We start from the raw sequence: 20,063 nt of genomic DNA on the forward strand, positions 1-20,063 counted from the left end.
TATTGGCCTGTAGTTTTCTTCCTTTGTGACATCTTTGTCTGGTTTTGGTATCAGGGTGATCTTAGCCTCGTAGAATGAGTTTACGAGTGTTCCTCCCTCTGCTATATTTCAAAAGAGTTTGAGAAGGAATGGTGTTGGCTCTTCTCTAAGTGTTTGATAGAATTTGCCTGTGAAGCCATCTAGTCCTGGGCATTTGTTTGTTGGAAGATTTTTCATCACAGTCTCAATTTCAGTGCTTGTGGTTGGTCTGTTTATATTTTCTATTTCTTCCTGGTTCAGTCTGGGATGGTTGTGCTTTTGTAAGAATGTGTCCATTTCTTCCAGGTTGTCCATTTTATTGGCATATAGTTGCTTGTAGTAATCTCTCATGATCTTTTGTATTTCTGCAGTGTCAGTTGTTTCTTCTCCCTTTTCATTTATAATTCTGTTGATTTGAGTCTTCTCCCTTTTTTTCTTGATGCATCTGGCTAATGGTTTATCAATTTTGTTTATCTTCTCAATGATCCAGCTTTTAGTTTTATTGATCTTTGCTATTGTTTCCTTCCTTTTTCATTTATTTCTGATGTGATCTTTATGATTTCTTTCCTTCTGCTAACTTTGCGGTTTTTTGGTTCTTCTTTCTCTAATTGCTTTAGGTGTAAGGTTAGGTTGTTTATTTGAGATATTTCTTGTTTCTTGACATAGGATGTAGTGGTATAAACTTCCGTCTTAGAACTTCTTTTGCTGCATCCCATAGGTTTTGGGTCATCGTGTTTTCATTGTCATTTGTCTCTAGGTATTTTTTGATTTCCTTTTTGATTTCTTCAGTGATCTCTTGTTTATTAAGTAGTGTATTGTTTAGTCTCCATGTGTTTGTATTTTTTACAGATTTTTCCTGTAATTGATATCTAGTCTGATAGCATTGTGTCAGAAAAGATACTTGATACGATTTGAATATTCTCAAATTTACCAAGGCTTGCTTTGTGACCCAAGATATGATCTGTCCTGGAGAGTGTTCCATGAGCACTTGAGAAGAAAGTGTATTCTGTTGTTTTGGATGGAATGTCCTATAAATATCAATTAAGTCAATCTTCTTTAATGTATCTTTTAAAGCTTGTGTTTCCTTATTTATTTTCATTTTGGATGATCTGTCCATTGGTGAAAGTGGGGTGTGAAGTCCCCTACTATGATTGTGTTATTGTTGATTACCTCTTTTATGGCTGTTAGCATTTGCCTTATGTGTTGAGGTGCTCCTATGTTGGGTGCATAAATATTTACAATTGTTATATCTTCTTTTTGGATTGATCCCTTGATCATTATGTAGTGTCCTTCTTCGTCTCTTGTAATAGTCTTTATTTTAAAGTCTATTTTGTCTGATATGAGAATTTAAAGTAATTATTGATAAGTTTGTGTTTACTGCCATTTTAAACCTTGTTTTCCAGTTGATTTGGTAATTCTTTGTTCCTTTCTCCTTTTATGTTTTTCCTTTTGTGGTTTGATGGTTTTCTTTTGTATTATGCTTGGGTTCCTTTTGTTTTGGTTTTTGTGAATCTGTTGTACATTTTGGACTTGTGGTTACTCTGGTTTTCAAGTATGTTAACCCATACGTATATCTACTTGCTTTAGACTAATAGTTATGTAAGTGCAAACACATTCTAAAAGTTCTACATCGGACTTCCCTGGTGGCGCAGCGGTTAAGAATCCTCCTGCCAATGCAGGGGACAGGGGTTTGATCCCTGGTCTGGCAAGATCCCACATGCTGTGGAGCAACTAAGCCCGTGTGCCACAACTACTGAGCCTGTGCGCTAGAGCCCATGGGGCACAACTGCTGAGCCTCCATGCCACAACTACTTTCCAATCTTTTGTTGTTAGCATATATAGGAGTGCAAGAGATTTCTGCGTATTAATTTTGGATCCTGCAACTTGACTGAATTCATTGATGAGCTACTCTAATAGTTTTCTGGTAGCATCTTTAGGGTTTTCTATGTATAGTATCATGTCATCTGGAAACAGTGATAGTTTTCCTTCTTTTCCAATTTGGATTCATTTTATTTCTTTTTCTTTGATTGCTGTGACTAGGACTTCCAAAACCATGTTGAATAAAAGTGGCAAGAGTGGACATCCTTGTCTTGTTCCTGATCTTAGAGGAAATGCTTTCGGTTTTTCACTGTTGAGGATGATATTAGCTGTGGGTTTATCATATATGGCTTTTATTATGGTGAGGTAGGTTCCCTCTGTGACCACTTTCTGGAGAGTTTTTAATCATAAGTGGGTGTTGAATTTTGTCAAAAGCTTTTTCTGCATCTTTTGAGATGATCATATATTTAAAAAAATATTTATTTATTTATTTTATTCATTTTTGGCTGCGTCAGGTCTTAGTTGGGGCATGTGGGATCTTCATTGCAGCATGCGAGATCTTTCATTGCAATGCACGGGCTCTTCATTGAGGCGCTTGGACTTTTCTCTAGTTGGGGTGTGTGAGTTTTCTGTTCTCTTGTTGTGGCGCATGGGTTCCAGAGCACGTGGCTCTGCAGTTTGTGGCACGCAGGCTCTCTAGTTGAGGCACACAAGCTCAGTAGTTGTGGCGCGCAGGCTTAGTTGCCATGCTGCATGTGGGATCCTAGTTCCCCACCCAGGGATTGAACCCATGTCCTCTGCATTGTAAGGTGGATTCTTTACCACTGGACCACCAGGGAAGTTCCCCATATGGTTTTTTTTAAAAAAGTTTATTTATTTATTTTTTTGGGCTGCATCAGGTCTTAGTTGTGGCACACAGGATCTTCATTGTGGCATGTGGGATCTTTCATTGCAGTGCGTGGGCTTCTCTCTAGTTGGGGCACGTGGGCTCTAGAGTGCGTGGGCTCAGTAGTTGCAGCACGTGGGCTCTCTAGTGTGGCGCTTGGGCTGTAGAGTGTGCAGGCTTAGTTGCCCTGAAGCATGTGGCATCTTAGTTCCCCAACCAGGGATCAAACCCGTGTCCCCTGCATTGGAAGGCGGATTCTTAACCACTGGACTACTAGGGAAGTCCTGATCATATGGTTTTAAATTCTTCAGTATGTTAATGTGGTGATCACACTGATTGATTTGTGTATATTGAAGAATCTTTGCATGCCTGGGACATATCCCAGTTGATCATGGTGTATGATCCTTTTAACGTGTTGTTGGATTCAGTTTGCTAGTATTGTATTAAGGATTTTTGCGTCTATGTTCATCAGTGATATCGGCCTGTGATTTTCTTTTTTTGTAGTATCTTTGTCTTGTTCATTGATTTTAGCTTGGTTTTTATCTTGGCAATTCAGTTGTCTAGTTTTGATTGGTTCCTCTTCATAGTTTCTAGTCCCTTGTTACAGTGATCTGCATTTCTGTCGATAATCTTTCTTAATTCCTTTAGCATTTTTATTACCTCCTTTTTGAACTTGGTGTCTAGCAGACTAGAGAGGTCTGTTTTACTGTTTGTTCTTTCCGGGGATTTCTGTTTTTCTTTCAGTTGGAGTAGCTCCTCTGCTTTTTCATTTTACTTAAATTTTTCTGTTTCTGTGAATTTAGGAGAAACACTTATCTACTGTGGTCTTGAAGGGCTGTTTTTTGTTTTTTGTTTTGGTTTTTTTTGGCCACGCTCTGTGGCATGTGGGATCCTAGTTCCCCAACCAGGGATTGAACCCACACCCCCTGCAGTGGAAGTGCAGAGTCTTAACCACTGGACTGCCAGGGAAGTCCCATTGAAGGGCTGTTTTTAATGTATGAGTGTCCCTGTGTAGACTGTGTGAATCCAGTATTTTTGGTATGCATGATGGCCATGTCTTTCCTCAGAGTGGAAATTATCCCCTTGATGGGGGTGTGATTGGTGTTGTGGTAACCAGAGTCTGCACTGGAAGTTGGGCAGGACCTCTTCTTTCCCTTGTGGCTGTCACAGCCCTGTCAGGCGTGGGGTCTGCTCCCCAGTTGTTGAAGTAGAAGCCCTGAGGGTTGGGTTTAGTAAGGTTGCATTGCCCTTAAGTGTGTGCTCTGTCCCCAAGGAGGTGAGTGCTGAAGCAAGTGAGGCCCGTGTGGTCACAGAGAATCCCTGGTTTTGCCCAGAAGCAGCCCAAAGTTATGTCCCTTTCTCTGTAGTGTTTGTCCGAGACCTAGTGTCAGGCAGGCACTGGGGGTCAGGGCATTGTGGCTGCAGGAATCAAGGTGGTTGTGCTGCCACTTGGCACCTGGGGTGCCTCTATGATAGGGCTCTCCCAGGACTTGTGTGTCCCAGATATGACTCCAAGCTGTGGTGTGAAGTAGGCAGGACTGGAGTGTTCCTGCTGGGAAAGGAACCACTGCATACTCCTCCCCAGGGGCTGTCGCAGGGGATGTGTGATTCTGTGATGGCTGTGCCACCTGGTGTGCACACCAACATGGTCCATTGTTGCTAGACCCGTTCTTGGACCCGCCCCCGCTATGGGAGCCCTGATAATTGGCTCTGATGTCAGCCCCACTCCTGTCATGTGTGGACTCACAAAGTCCACCATCACTGGAGCTGCATCCCTCCGTGAGCACGCTGACAGTGGGGCTCTTATGGTAGACCCATGCCCTGCCCTGCGCCTGCTGATATTGGGGCTCCTATGGTGGGCTGTGCCCCTGTGGCGTGTGGTAACAGTGGTGGCCAAGACCATACTCCAGGCCCTTCTGGTTATCTCTGCACAGCTAGTTTGAGTCCTCTCCCAGGGTCCCTCTCCTGAAGGCCGAGTTTCAGTGCCTAGCTGTTGTGCCTACTAGCAGGCCTGCCTTGATCGCATTTTGGGTTGAGAAGTGTGACGACATGGCAGCCGTCAAGTGCTGGTCTCTCTCTGCCCTGATTGTTAGCAAGCCAGCACACACACACTCCTCATGAGCAGAGACCAGGCCCTTTCAGCTCCCTATCTGTCCCAGAGGACCTCCCAGCTGGCAACAGGGGTTCACAGGGTGAGCGAACCTCTCTTCTTTTGTATCTCCCTCCCAGGGGTGCTGGTCGCTTCCTGATGCCTTGTTTTTCTTTTTTGTCCTACCTGGTTACATGGGGATCTTACTTGCAGCTTTGGTTGTATAAGAGATCTTCTGCTAGTTTTCAATCGGTTTTCTGTGAGAATTGTTCCACATTTAGATGTATTTTTGATGTGTGTGTGGGGGGTGGTGAGTTCCATATCCTTCTACTCTTGATCTCCCTCCTCTTGTGTTTGTCAAATAACTGCAACACTGAATCAGATGAGGGCAAATGCAGAGGCTGGGTGGTTTACTGACCATGAGTACTCTTACACTCACCATGCTTCCCCACCTCCAGGTTCACTACCTCTTGGAAGTCGCCAGCTCACCTGGGTCTTATTATTATTTTATGATCATAAAACCTTATTTGTTATTGGAACATCCTCTTCCATCCTGCAGGACCCTGTGTTCTGCAGGAAACAATTTGGGTAATGCTTACACAGAAGGAGAAACTGAGGCCAAGGGAGGGCTGCTCTCTGACACTTTTATTTTGAAAAATGTGCATGGTTCAGTCTCTCCCCACGTCACTCATCTCCACTCACACTAGAAACAACAGAAGGACACGAGTCTGGGTTGAAATTATGTGCATTTATGGGAAAAAAAAATCCAACAATAACAAAAGCCCTTCAATCTCGCCAAGTTCTCAACCAGTGATAATGAGGCAGTTTCAATGATTGTGTCTGGCTGGGGACATTTCCAAAGGGGTCAGGACAGTTGAAAGACATTGGCCAAAAAGAAAAGATGCAGAGAGGGCTGACATTTTAAATGAGAGCATATTAGACCTCCCTTATGGCCCCTCATCCTATCAACTTTTCAAGTTACAGTCTCCTCCCAGTTTACAAAGATCCTTCCTGAACTTCACTCAAATGCAGTCTCTTCCAGAAAGCTTTCCTTGGTCTGCACCAGCTGCATATGCCTTCTTAGTAATGTCACATTTTCTCATGCTGTCTCCTATCGCTTTCTGCCTCACATCCATCATGTTTGAGTACCTGCCTTACGGTACCCATTGTTAGTAGGCATGCCCCTGAGGTTGGGCCCCATGTTGCTCATCGCAGTATTTGCGTCTCCCTCCCCCATTCAGTGCTCAGTATACAGCAGGTGCTCAGTGAGGGTTTGTTGAGCTGAAGTCAGTTATACATTTGCCACCACACATAACCTCTTGAGAGTGATAACTTCTTCATCCTTCCTCCACGACCTCAGTGGTCTGACTCCAGCCATCTCCAGGAAGGAACAGACCCCACCAGACATCACCAACTCTTGGTTACAGGTTTGGGGTGGGAAGTTAAGCTTTCAACCCTGTTCCAGAAGCCAAGGAGGTAGGAAAGGCAGCCACTGGGGAAATCAGTATGACCATGAGTGGTGTTGGCCAATGCTCCATTTTGGAATCTCATAATTAGTCATTCTTCAAAAATTTCCCCCATGAACCATGGCCAACTTTGCAGTGCAAGCCGAGGACTGGTGGGGGTCTGGTTGGGTTGCTGTGCCAGCCCAGGGACCAGAAGACATAGGCCAGGAAACTTTCTACAGGACATGGCCTATATTACCTTTGTGGGGGTGGGGGTGTTAGAGGTTGTCTGTCTAGTTGTTCGGTTGGAGCTGTGGTGGGAACATTAGCCCTGTGGTGAGTTGTCAGGCACATAGATTGTAGTAAGGCTGAAAAATACAGGCTGCAATAATGGGCCTCTCCTCCAAAGGGGAAAGGTCAGGAGGTTCTGGGAGGAATGAGGGAGGGTCCCAAGAGGTCTTGCAGCTCCAGTGCTAACAGGTGCCCTGCTCTGTCTCCTGCTTCCAGCTCCTGCTCCCTCCCTCTGGTTCTCCACATAGGGGCCAGGCAGGGGGCCATTGGAAGTAATAGTGCAGGGAAGCGAAGTGCTTTTTCTTTTCCTACCATGAGGCGTAGATTTGGACTAGAGAGAGGTGAGGCTCAAGGATAGAAGGAGGATTGAAGAGGAGAGGAGAGGCCAGGGCCCTATCCACTTGTTTACTTCTGTAACGAGTAGACATGAAACCCACATTTCTAGCTGCATCACCCCCAGACAGCATTGAGGTCCTAGTGGGGGTGATGAGAAAATTCTTCAGGGCTCTCAAAGGTGCTCAGTGACTTGGGGAGAATGCTGTGGATCCTCCCATGAGAGGGCCCCTCTGGGGCCAATAAGGTGTGAAAACTGCAGCATCCTCCCTGGAGACTGGGGAAAAGAGCCGAGAAGCAGAGAGAAGAGAGACTCCTTCAGGCACCTCCTTTAGCAAAGAGAGTTGGACCTTAGGGGACTCAAGTCAGGAGAGATGTTTCAGTATAAAAAGGCTTCCCAGTAAAAGGATGGGAGTCCCCACGAATCCCTTCCCAAATCCCATTGCACTTAGAAAAGAGAAAGGAAGGAGCATAAAAATATCTTGAAGATGTGGACTTGCCTGATGATACAGAAAAGCAAGTCTCATGGCAGGCAGTGTGTCCCATTACACAAGAGAGGATTATACCGAGCTTCAGTATAGAGATTTTACATATATCTTTATATAAATGCATATATATTTATAGAGCTTCTGCCTAGAACAGCCGGGCTTGCTTCTTCAGTTCATTCCTCTTCCAGAGGGCCAGCCGGTCAAACTCGGAGATGGTCATGCCGAAGACTTGGTAGAACTCTTCCTGGGACAGGTGGCGCTGCAAGGAGGTGGGAGGAGACAGAGGGAACAGCTTGAGGATGTGAGGGGCAGGCTGGGGGCAGGTGGAGGCAGGAGTGGTTCCTGTACGTTTCCTCTGAGTACACTGTGCCTGGCAGTGTCTGACCCATGGAACGTGTATGATGAATATCTGTTGAATGGATCAGTGTGTGAGTGGATGTTTCCTGGGAGGGACCTCTGTAGCTGGTCTGGCTGGAGAGGCCTCCCCCGCCCAGGACTCAGGTGGGACTTCTGCTTCACCTAAGTGCCTCTCGATGCATCCCAGTTGACTTCCACTTTCTGCAATCCCTGCTCCATGCATTGTGTCCAGGAGTGTGTAGGATTAATGTTATCACTCTTTGCTTTGGAAGAAAAAGGAGGCATGCCCAAGATTTTAGGGCGTATTTCCTCTTACTAATTAGTTTACAAATGATCTGGAAGGTTGTTCCTTAGGCCAGTCAATGAAAAAAAGTTACTGTCCAGATTCACCACCCCCTCCCAAATGTCCTTTCATCTCTTTCTTATTTGAAAACAAGTATGTCATATACTGAAACATTGTTCTGCATGCCTTGGCATGTTTTTTAACCCCTTTCTGCCTGCCCTCTCTCCTGCCCCTTCCCATCAGCCTTGAAAGTTTATACATTATCCTAAGCTTTTAGAGTTAGAAATATATGGCACTTAAAATGTGGCAAAATGTGAAAAATTGGTACATTTAGGTGAAGGGTAGATGGATACTCATTTTACAATTCTTGAAACTTTTCTGGGGGTCTGAAATTTTATTTTTCAAAATAAAATTTACAATTATGTTTAAAGATAGAAATAGATGGCATATATCCTGCCTGTAAACTTCCTGCATTCACTTACTGTTGGTAGCAATTATATTAGCTAATTGAGCATTGAAGGAGATTGAATGAGAATCATGTATACAGCCACGTAACACTTAGACAATTCTCTGGCCTATTGTCCCTGTGAATTAATGTTTTCGCCACATTTCCAGAACTCTAGGTAAAAGTAACTTTGATACTTTTGTTAGATGTCATTGGCTGCCAATGACTGAGTTGATTTTTTAGTACTTTTTAACACTACCACCAATTCCTTATATTGCGTTTGTATTATGCTCAGTAGTTCATAAATGTACATTCACCCTCATTTTTCTCTGTTAATTCTTCTGCCCTGATTTTCTTCTGAAAACCAGGAATTATTTCTACCCAAGTGAAACATGGGAAAAGCAAAAGTCAGAGAATTAAAATGACTTGCCCAAGAGGGAGGGAGGGGAGGAGACTAGGTAAATAGCAGAGCTGAGGGCCAGGGCTTCTGATTCCAAATGCAGTGTACCCTCACTGCCCCTTTTGGTCAATCCCATTCATAAATATGTCTTTCTTTTATGAAAAATTTAAAAAATACACAAAAGAGAGAAAATAGCACAATGCACACCCATGCCCATCATCCAGATTCAAAGAGTTTTACCACATTTGCTTCATCTGTTTCCTTTGCTGAAGTGTCTTAAAGCAAACCTTAGACACTGTCTGTTCACTCCTATATACAGCAGTTTGCATCTCAAAACATACTGGGTATTTTCTTACATAACCACAACAGCATGGGCAAGGAAAAATGACAATAATTCTACAGAATTACCTAATAGCTGTCTACAATAAAATTCTCCTAATTGTCTCAAAGTGTTTTTTTTATAGTTGGTTTGTTTGAATAAGGATTCAAACAGCATCCACACATCACATTTGGTTGTTAGACTCCACCAGTCTAGACAGTGCCCCTCTTTTGTTCATGCTATTGACTCACCCAAATCTGTTTTACTTTCACTCGAGTGCTGAAAAATATGTGGATATGAGAGCATCTTCTGCTCCTTCCATAGTAAAGACTGAGGGGAACTGTCTCATTTTTTCTTTTTGCTGTTGTTTTTGTTAGAGAGTGATGGTTACTATTGATTCTCTAGCTGGCTTTCTCCACTGTCTAAAAACCTTTTTTTTTTTTTTTTTTTTTTTTTTTAAATAAGACTCAATATAAAGGAGTGGCGGACTAAACTACTCAAGTAAACACTGTAGGACACACTGAAGGAGTCTGAGGCTTTTTTTCTCTCCTCCTGTTAAGGGCCACGTGGAGCCTCCTTTCTCCTCTGAGTTCTCAGAGCACACAATGGCAGCCCTGTCCATTTGACATTCACCACAGATTTTAAAGCATAAAGGTTAAGTGCATGGGCTTTACAGCCAGGCAGATATGAGTGTGTGACCTTGGACATGGTAACCTCGCTGGGCCTCAATGTCCTCTTCTGAGAGTGGCAGCATCCCAGTACCTACCTCACGGATACGTGAGGGTGACTGAGATGATGTGGGTCACGTGCCTGGCACAGTGGCTGGCACTCAGTCACCAGCACTCTCATTTAGTGCAGTGATCTCTTCATGTGTCTGTCACATAGCATGGCCTGCTCTCCGTTTCCTTTGATTTCATCTCCTCCTCATCCTCTCTTCTGGGCTCACGTGGCCCCAGCCACACTCACCTCCTGCCATCCCCCAACACACCAGACTCACTCCTGCATCAGGGCCTTGGCAGCGGCTGGTCCCTTGGCCCAGAATGCTCTTCCTTCCTATATATAAGCATGGCTAACTCCCTCACCTACTTGAAGTCTTTGCTCAGATGTCATGTTTTCAATGAGATCTACTCTGACCACCCTATTGAAAACTGCAACTCACCCCTCCAACTCCCGATCCCCCCTCACTCTGTTCTCCGCTTACCCTTTCCCTCAGCCCGGTTACCTCCCAGTGTACTATATCCTTTATTTATTACTTGTGTCATTTACTGTCTGTCTCCTCACATGAGAACGCCAGCTCCAAGAGGGCAGGGGTCCTTATTTTGTTCACTGATATGTTGTAGCCACCTAAAACAGTACCTGGTGTATATAATAGGTTTCAGAATTTATTGAGTGAACAAGTATCTATACTCTGAGCTCCTTGAGGAGAGAGTCAGGGGTTTCCTTCTTCCATGCCCTGCCTGAACTGCTGCAGACGGCTAGGGCAGTGTCTCTAGCCCAGTGGTCTCAGCTCAGGCTATATATTAGACATCCCTGGGAGCCTCTGAAAAATACTAATGCCTGAGTTCCTTCTCCAGATTGTGATTTAATTGGACTCAGATGGGGCCCTGTATTGGTATCTTAAAAAAGCTCCCTAAGTGATTCTGATGCTTAGAGAAGGTTGCGTTTTCCTGGTCTGAGCTTCTGGGTGTCCTGGAGGATGTAGGAGAGCAGTTGGTCCTCCATTACGAACCAGGTTCGTGAACATTTCCATCCCTAAGTGCTGGCTCCAGTGAGCTGCCGTGGGAGCTGTCCCCTTCAGCACCAGCAGACACTCACTGCTAGACAGTGAAACGAAGCCCTTGTTATAAATGTGGGGAGAATCATCTGCTTCCTTCCCTGCTACCCCAGCATGCTAGAGCCGAAAGGACTCACAGAGCTTCCTGGCCCACTCACATCTCCTTCCTACGGCTCCAACCCTCTACTCTGGGCAAATTCATCAGCCGTCAGGTCAGGGGTGGTCCCAAGAAGTGCTGAGCCTCCGCTCTTACAAGCCTGCATTCAATTCCACAGACATCTCCTGACACCTCCCCTAGTCCAGGCCCTGTGGTAGATGACAGACAATGTGTCGGGCAGAGGAAATGGATGGCTTGATGATCTGATGCAAAGGAGAAAGAGAGGTATTGGATTTGTGCTCTGGACGCAGGACTGGGGAGGCTGGAGGAAGAGGTTAGAGACACATTTTGAAGAAGGCTTAGGGGAGGCTTTGGGGCACAGGCATCACTAGAATGGGGCCCTGATGAGTGAAGAGACTGGCAAGATGGGAAGGGTGTTCCAGGGAGAGGCAGGGAGAGACACTGGGGTGAAAAGGGCAGCGTGTGCTCCTGGAACTAATGTAACCAGGGACCGAGACTCCATGCCAAGTGGACTGGATGGCTTGAGAGCCCAGTGCCATGGTCAGGCCACGTCTGCACCTTATTTATGCTGTTCCCACTGCTCATGTTGCTCTCCTGCCTCTCCATCCATCTAAACCTGCCCACCTCCAAAGTCCGTCCAAATCCTTCCTCTTCCTGGAAGCCTGTGTCACCCCCCCCAGCCTTAGTGGTCTTCTCTGAGTAACAGCAATGAAACACTTATGAAGAATTTTCTACTCAGTACACTTCCAGATTGTGTGTGAAGGGCTCTATGTGTATTGTCTCTAGAATGTCATTTGGCAACCTGAGGGAAGCATGACAGTCACCCCATTTTACAGAGGAGAAAACTACGGTTTGGAGAGGTTGTCATGTGGACAAGCTGTCCAGTTCGGCATGGCAGCATCAGGGTTGGAACCTAGGGAGTCTTGCTTGAGACTTGCTTATATGTTTACCCTCTGCACAGAGCTGTCCCCCATCCTTCCCCGTCATAGGCACTGGTTTTCTACACAATCCTGCATAACACCAGTGCTGTGTTTCTTCTTATCAGACAGACTGCAGGCTCTTGGAGGGCAGGAACCAAATCTAGCTCTTATGTCTGCAGAAGCATCAGCCCCAGTTGGAGACACGCTGTAGCTGTGCACCACAGATGCTAACTGAATTGAGGAGGCTGCATAGAACAGCAAGGAACAGTCTTGGGCTAAGGAAACCAGGTTGGAGTCTCTGCTTTTTTAACCAGCTGTGTGACCTTTACGCCATTCATTCTGCCTGCTCCTCCCAAGCTGGGTTAGACCAGGCAATTTCTGGAATCACTTCAAACCCAAAGGCTCCTGCTCAGTTTTCTATACATACCTCTAAACGCGTCCGATCCACATCCTTGGGCAGTCGGTTTCTCCCTCTTGTGGTCACCAGGAGCAGTTCATAAGGGTAGATCTAAGAAGAGAGGAGGGGGGATATTTGTAGGTTGGGTGAGGGTGGTGGGCTTGTCCCTTCAGACATATTTTGTGTCTGGCTGGGGCTCCCTCCTCTGTCCAGAAAGAGCCAGAGATTAAAGTCTGGAGGAAGGGCTGAGTATGTCCTCATTCGGGTTTCCTGGCAGCCTCAAGGCACCTTCTCCCAAAAGGCAAGGCCCTGGAGTCCTTGAATACTGCCAGGGATGAGCTTGGTTGCATTTGGCCTTAATGTGAGCACAAGGGCTCCTGAGTGTAAATGTCTCATATCTGTGATTGGCAAAAACCTCTAGAGAGTCTCCGAGGCCCGGGGGAACTGTCTGGTTTCAGGAGGCAAGAGATGTAGGGCAGGATTCAGGGAAACTGGGCCAAGGAGGGACTGGAAATGCTAGTCTTGAGAGGACCCTTGGGGTTATTTATCGATGTTCCCTTCCCTGCATAGACAGTGCTGTCATCTTCCTGCTGGTCCCCAGTGTAGCAACATGCAGGGTCCCGGAGACCCCCAGGGTCTGTGTATCTTTACCTTGTACTCTGTAGAAAGAAAAGAGACACACAAAGTAGAAGCCATCAGTCTTTGCTTTGCATCACTACACTGACCTCTGTCATAGAGACACTGTCTTTATTGAATTCATCCCAAATCAAGGCTGGTTCGAACACAATGGAGAAATGGGTTGGGCTGATCCAGAGATAGGTTTTTAGGGGGAAAATGACTTTTGAGATATTTAGAATAGAAATAAGAAGGGTCTGGGACCATGAAGCACATGGGTGAGATCATCTTCTGGGGGGAATCCTCCAGGGTTTGATGTGGGCCTGCCTTCCTGCCTGAGCCTGCTTATGGGAGATGGAAGAGGCTGGTGGGAGAGCATCACTGGAAGAGAGCATGAGGCTCATGGAATTTTTTCTGGGAACAATGTGCATTTGGCTCTGAGTATTTCCCTCCACCCGGGGCTGGCAGGCAACTCTAGCTCAGCAGTACTGGGAGAACAGCAAGCACTCTGTGATGGCTCTGGGAATCCAGATGGGACAGATGGCCTGGAGATCACCCAAGGCCAGGGACTTGAGAGGATGAGAGAAGAACAGGGGAAAAGGGAGGGAATGGGAAGTGAAAGGGAACTCAGGGTTTGCACAGAGCCCAGCGTGGGACCAGAATAGTTTGTCAAACGGGCTATTATGAGCAGTGCATTATAATGAGGTCCCTGTGAAGTCCCAGGAGAGGCCGGCACTCACCTCGCATGCCCCAGTTGACAGCGTTCATGCTGTCGTAATGGAATAGGTCTGCGCTGGGTGTCTGCAGGGGAGACAGAACCAGGGCTGGCCTGAGGCACGCTCACCTCTGCCCCCCTGAAGTACTCACCCATCTCCAGAAAATGCACTGGGGCTGGTGGGACACGGGGCCCTCTCAGAAGCCTCGGCCTCAAGGTGGAGTGATTTACTTCGCTACTATATGCCTAGTGCCTAGGCCTGGCACATAGTAGGCACTCAGTAAATATTCATTTATTAGTGAATTACAGCTCATGCTTTCTTTCATTACTCAAATATCATTTTTTTCTATGAGATCTGCCCTGACAACTCTATCTAAAATTGCTAATTGCCCCTTCCCCAACTCCCAACCTCCCCCATCCTGCTCAATTTCTCCCTTTTTTTCCATAGCAGTTACTACCTTCTACATTGTGTATAAGGTGACTTGTGTACTATTTACTACTTGCTTTCAGTTTCTCCCTATAAGAATATAAGCTCCAAGGGCAGGGGTCTTTGTTTTGTTTGGTCACTGAGGTATTCTAAGCACTCAGAGGCAGTGCCTGGCATACATAAAAGGCTTTCAATAAACATCTATCTGTTCATGAACAAATGTCTAGGCTTTGGGCGTGTTGAGGACAGGGTCTGTCTCTTACCTGCTTGGAGCGGGTGGGGCCCCAACACCAGCCGTGGCTCTACTATGGACCTCTGATCCCTTTTGTGTGCTTAACCCTAACATTGTCTCTTAACAAGTCTACCACTTCTGTCCCTCTGCAGTGTCTTCTCTACACAAGAGGGATCCCATTAAAAATCTGAGTTGGATGGTGCAGCACACCTACTGGAACCCTTCTGAGTCCTTACCAGCACACAGGGCCCTGATGACATCTCCGTCTGGCTTCATCTCCACGCTCACTCCATCCCAGCCAACCATCCTTCCCACCCAGGGACTCTGACACTGTGCTTCCCTCTATTAGGGTGGCTCTTGCTGGTCTTGGAGAGGTGAGGTTCCTCCCTGCACTCAGGCCTTTTTAAAAATTCACTCTCTGACCTTCTCTCTCTTTGCCTCCTTGCTTTATCTTCCATCTGAGCACTTATGACTGATGACTTCTAGTCACACATGCACTTACTGGTTGTCTGTCTCCCCAGCTAGAATGTGAGCTCCACAGGAGCAGCGAATTTATTCACTGCAGGACCTCCAGTACCCAGAGCAGTGCCTGACACTTAGTAGGTGGTGAGTAAATAAATGTCTATCTCAGTGTCCTTGCCCTTTCCCCCATCACTTGTCTAGTCACAGAACCTCTCCTTTTGCCAAAAAGACATATTTTTTATCCCCTTTTTAGTCCTTAAACCACCTCACAGCTTCCATGAAGGTTTTTATGCTGCAGGACATCTAAGAGCTCAGAAGGCTCCAAGCCTCAACGGGTGAGTGGAACCCAGCAGTCAGGTGTGGGCTGTCGGGGGCAGCTGGCCCAGTCTCAAATCCTGGCTCAGCACTTACGAGGAATGAGAGCTCAAGCAGGTCACTGAGCCCCTCTGTGCCTCCATCTTCATCCACAAAATAGAGTTATTAAAAATAGTAACTACCTGGCAGGGTTATGAGTGAGTGCTTGTAAAATGCTCAGCATGGAGTAACTGTGCCATAAATACTAAGTGCTCCCAGCCCCTCTCATAGGGGGCTCTTTTGTTAATGCACCTCTAGCCCCACGGCCTCTGTCCAGGTTTCACCGGTAAGTCATCACTCCTGAGCTAACACAGGAATTGTGAACCTCTTGGGGATAATGTCCCTGGAACAGCCTTTCTTACCCTGTGCAGCCCGTTTCTTCTGTAGGCAGGCAGGGAGGCAGATTTGGAGATGAGGGGGTCTGAAAAAAAGGAGCCAAGACAATTACCAGGAGCCCCAAGCCAGGATTTCCTCTCCCTGAGGTCATCTGGCTGCAAATGGCCAATGTTACTCATGGAAAGGGGGACAGACAGGGACCACCAGCTCCTTCCACTGCTCTCCAGGCTTACAACTAACAGTCTCTTAGGGGTGCCTCACCCTGGCAGAATTCTAGGCCCACCCCAAATACCCACTCACAGAGTCTGCTGGTGTTAATCTGCACACATCTATCCTCCTATGATGGACCCATGTATCCTGGAATTGGAGTCGAGCTGGAACTCAGACAGGCAGGCTCCCACGTGGGTGGAAGAGGTGTGTGCTCTTTCTTTCTCTCTGGGAGCTGCTGGGCATGGCAACACTGGTTCCAGGACCAAAGATTAAGACCTACTACCTGACAAACACATGGGGTGGACTATTTCAGACGGGGACTGTGCTGGGACATCCACGTTGTATGGTCATCACAACTAAGGGGGACCTGCTGCTGACTCAGCTCTGGCCCTCACAGAACATGATGGGCTGAAGGAAAGGCAGGCAGAACATACCGCTGTCAGCCAGGTAGTGGGACCGAGGGGCTGCAAGAGAGGGAAGCCAGAGATCAGCATTCATGGAGACAGACAGAAATGGCTCCCATACCTGGGCCACACTGGCCGGCAGGGAGGAGGGCCCTCCTTCAGTACCTCCTTTCCCACTGGTCAGTTTCTAACTGTTGCACCTGCACCCGATTCTCCCTCCCCTACCCAGCCTGTAGCCCAGCACCTGGCACAGTGCAGGTGCTCTGTGATATTTGTTGCACAAATGCCATTGAATGGAGCTGAATTTTGAGCAGCACTGGTGCAGTGTACAGAGCCAGGGGTTGAAAACAGTGCCTCTCAGTGGTGAAACAGGGAAACAGCCCATCAGTTCATCCTGGCTTGGCCATTAAAAGACACCCAATTTCAGATAAGTAAATCATGCTTTGTTTTCTTATCTGTAAAATGGGAGGGATAGTGTTTCCTTTATAGGGTTATTGTGAAGAATATAGGACACAATATAGTAAGGTGCTTAGTACAGTGCCTGACAGATGCAAACCCTCAATAAAACTGGCTTTATCATCATCACCACCACCACCACTGTCATCTTTGAGCTCACCTAGAATCAAGATGCAGTAAAGCAAAGAGGGAAAAGCTTATGGCCTTGAAGTCACTCTGTGCTGGGCCTGATCCTGGCTCAGTCACTTACTGGCTTTCTGACCTTGGGCAAGAGGGTTAACCAGTCTCTCATCTATAAAGTGGGTGATAATAATCCCTCTACATTGTGGGTCTTTGTGAGGACCAAGGGTGATAATGTATCTATAAATGCCCAGCACACAGGATTGTAATAAATGGTACCTTTTATTATCCACCAAGTATTGACCTGAGATAGGATTTCCTGGCAGGACTAAATCCCACAGGGGTAAGTAAGAGAGGAGGCAGGAAGAGGATGTGTGAGTCCAGGAACAGGGGGGAGCTTACAGTGAAAGACTCTCAGGGCAAAGTGCTTGAACCAAGCCTTTGCTTGTATACCTCCAGTGATGGGAGGCTTGCTACCTCAAGAGGCATCCCCTTTTATCTTCAGACTATTAGAAGAGTTATTTCTTTACATGGAAACTGACTGGAAGTCATGGCTTCAGATGGCCCAGAGAAGCAGAAGTGACTGCTCAGGACAGAGCATGGTCTTATTTAGTCTGTATTCTGGACCCTGGTGAGGCCATAGAAGGTTAGATTCACTAATGGAAGAACTGATGGGGAAGAGAGTGCTCCCACCCCGGCAGGTTATAGGGCAGTGCTTACAGCCATTTAGGGACATATCATAGCCAGCTGTGTGCAGGGCCTCTCGGCTGCTGGTGGAGCTGCGGGGTGGGGTCCAGGGATCTGCGTAGGAACTGGACCGGGCCTTCATCTCTTCCTTCAGAATTAGTCGGCCAATTCCACTCTGGAGCTGGAGGTGGGGGAGGAACAAGATGAAGTTAGAAGGAAGCAAAGAACACTGAGATGGAACAGGCTTAGGAAAGGCTGAGGGACCAGATTCTCTGTGCCAGTGAACCTCTGGTACTTTTTGCCTTTTCAGTGTCCCTCTTTTCCTTGAACCCCCCTATTTTCCTTTGTGGGACTTCATTTCTCTTCCACAAGTAGTCCCGTGGTCAGGGTGGGGCTCTGGTGGTACGTACCAGAGCCCGTATACAATATGTGGGCTTTTGTGTGTGTGGCTTCTTTCACTAAGCATAATGTTTTCAAGGTTCATACACATTGTGTATGTATTAGCGCATGTAATACATGTGCGTATGTATTAGCGCTTCGTTCCTTTTTATAGCTGAATAATAGTCTGTCATATGGATATGCCACATTTTGTTCATTCATTTGTGAGTTGATGGACATTTGGGCTGCTTCCGTCTTTCGGCTTTTGTGAGTAGTACTGCTAGGAACCTGTGTGTACATGTATTCGTTTGAGTACCAGTTTTCAGTTCTTCTGGGTATATACCTAGGAGTGAAACAGATGGGTCTGTGAAGAAAGAATGTCACCTAACATGGGTCAGTAAACAAAGGATGTTGCAGCCATCCAGCCAACAACCTCTGCAGCCACCACCAACAGTATACCCTGAGAGGATTCAGAATGGAGTAAAACAGGATACTGGCCCTAGATAGTTAAGGTGCATATCAAAGGAATGATTTCAGTGCATCTTCCCATACACAGAAAAGGGCTAAATTCATTAACGTGAGATGTCTGTTTTTTTCTTTAATTAGAATCTTTTGACGTTTGACTATCTGCTTTGTTTTGTTTTGTTTGTTTTTGCAAAAATTCCTTTATATCCTGGTTCCTCCCTTACCTCTTCAGAACTGACCCTCAGAGCTATCTGAGAGGCTGTCTCCCAGGCTTAGGTCCTTAGTATGTCTGCTGAATAAAACAGAATTCTCAACTTTTAGGTTATGCAGTCAACAGTTTTGACAGCTGCAAAGGGACCCAGAGCAGACTTTTCTCCTTTGCCTGAACTCTCCAAGGATCCAGAGCCTAGGTAACAGCAGAGGATTCTTGGGCCCATCTGCCACCTCAGAGTCCAGATGAATTTGGGTGAGTCTCTCCTGATTCTCAGATCTCCTGTTATTGCCTGATGATCCTAAGTTTTATTCAGTGATGTTAAACTCCTCACTGGAAGAGTAGTAGGTTATCCTTGAAACTTAGTTTCAAGAAGAGGTACCTGGGTTATGCTCAGTTGAAAGACACTGAGTAAGGTTGGACTGGGTAATTAGGTGGAAGACTGGCCTGTCGTTTTTCCTTGAATTGGCTACTTTAATAGAGTTTGTCAAGATAAAAGTGAAGATATCTCATGAGAGCTTTCAGCTCAGAAGGAACGTCACCTCCTGGCTGGCAGCAGCCTCCTCAGGCAACTGAGAAACTTGTGGGAGTGGTAGAGGCAAGTCCTCATACTGTGCAGTTGTCCCTAAAGGGAAACCCACTTTTTAAATTAAACACTTGCCTGCCAGGGACATGCGTAAGAGCTGGCCACTGCATAATCCGAGTACCCATGGTGGTTGTAGGCTACTGAAGGGAGAAACCAAGATTCATAAGAGGGCTAAAATGAATCTAGGGTAAAATCTAGAGGAGTTAAGCTCACAACAGCACATTAGCTCACCACACAATCATCACTAGTGATTTTACCTCCACAAACTGACTCTGGAATGGGGAACAAAGCTTTCAAAACAAAAAGAAAAAGGAACGACAGATTGCCAGCTTCTGACTAACACCCCAGCCAGATATATGTACATGTTACAAGTACTTACGTAATTGGGAATTAAAGGAAATCTCGCCCTGAAAATGACTAAGATGGGGCTCTTCTATTGCATACACAGTTAAGTTAGAGAAAGCCTGCTTGATAAAACATCTTTTCAGAATTCTGACCTTAAAGAAACAAAAGCCCTTCTAGGGGCAACTTGGATTTCTCTCCCTGTGTCTTTGAGATGTAAATGTTCTACCTGATTTTCTTAGGTACTTTGTGTGTGTGTACGTGTGTATGTCTGTTTCTGTGTTTTGAGTACTTGGTCTTTGCCATCTGGAAGGTACATATATGGTATACAATTCAGCAGCCAACCGAATAGACTGGGATTCTAAGCAGTCTTTTGTCTGTGCCAACTCTCAGGGGCTTTTGCCATCTTAACCTTCGTCGCATCGGCCTGTGCAATGAAGGCCTTTACTTTCTTAGGCTATTTTGGGGAGTAAACTTTCTAGATTTTGTGAAGGCTACATCTTCACACTCTGTTGTGGGGACTTCTCTGGTGTCTTATTGGTTTGCATCAATAAGATACATCTTGTTAATGGCCAGATGATGGATCCTTTATATTGGAGAAACTTCTAAATTGGTAAATTTTAAAAGAGCTGTGTTACTGGTACTTATAAGAAAAAAACGTAGAAGGTGGAAAACATATATA

At 46.0% G+C, this 20,063-nt stretch overlaps 1 protein-coding gene across 15 annotated transcripts in view; it reads right to left on the reverse strand.

Moving 5' to 3' along the window:
- Positions 1-5,540: 5,540 nt before the first annotated feature.
- The window catches only part of ABLIM3 (actin binding LIM protein family member 3), a 181,607-nt gene continuing 167,084 nt past the window's right edge, over positions 5,541-20,063 (reverse strand). For 7 of the 15 annotated variants that reach the window (XM_067032124.1, XM_067032118.1, XM_067032129.1 and 4 more), the window contains 5 exons: positions 17,433-17,580; positions 16,167-16,196; positions 15,549-15,607; positions 12,412-12,492; positions 5,541-7,627 (listed from right to left, as the gene is read on the reverse strand). In XM_067032124.1, the coding sequence (XP_066888225.1) occupies positions 7,514-7,627; positions 12,412-12,492; positions 15,549-15,607; positions 16,167-16,196; positions 17,433-17,580 (432 nt within the window). In that variant the 3' untranslated portion in view covers positions 5,541-7,513. Of the gene's footprint in view, positions 7,628-12,411; positions 12,493-13,032; positions 13,041-13,090; positions 13,378-13,602; positions 13,826-15,548; positions 15,608-16,166; positions 16,197-17,432; positions 17,581-20,063 lie in introns of those variants that run through there. The other 8 variants (XM_067032120.1, XM_067032116.1, XM_067032128.1 and 5 more) reach the window with 6 other exon arrangements.

The sequence above is a fragment of the Kogia breviceps genome, chromosome 4 (assembly GCF_026419965.1).
Source record: "Kogia breviceps isolate mKogBre1 chromosome 4, mKogBre1 haplotype 1, whole genome shotgun sequence".
Classification (NCBI taxonomy): Eukaryota; Metazoa; Chordata; class Mammalia; order Artiodactyla; family Physeteridae; genus Kogia; species Kogia breviceps.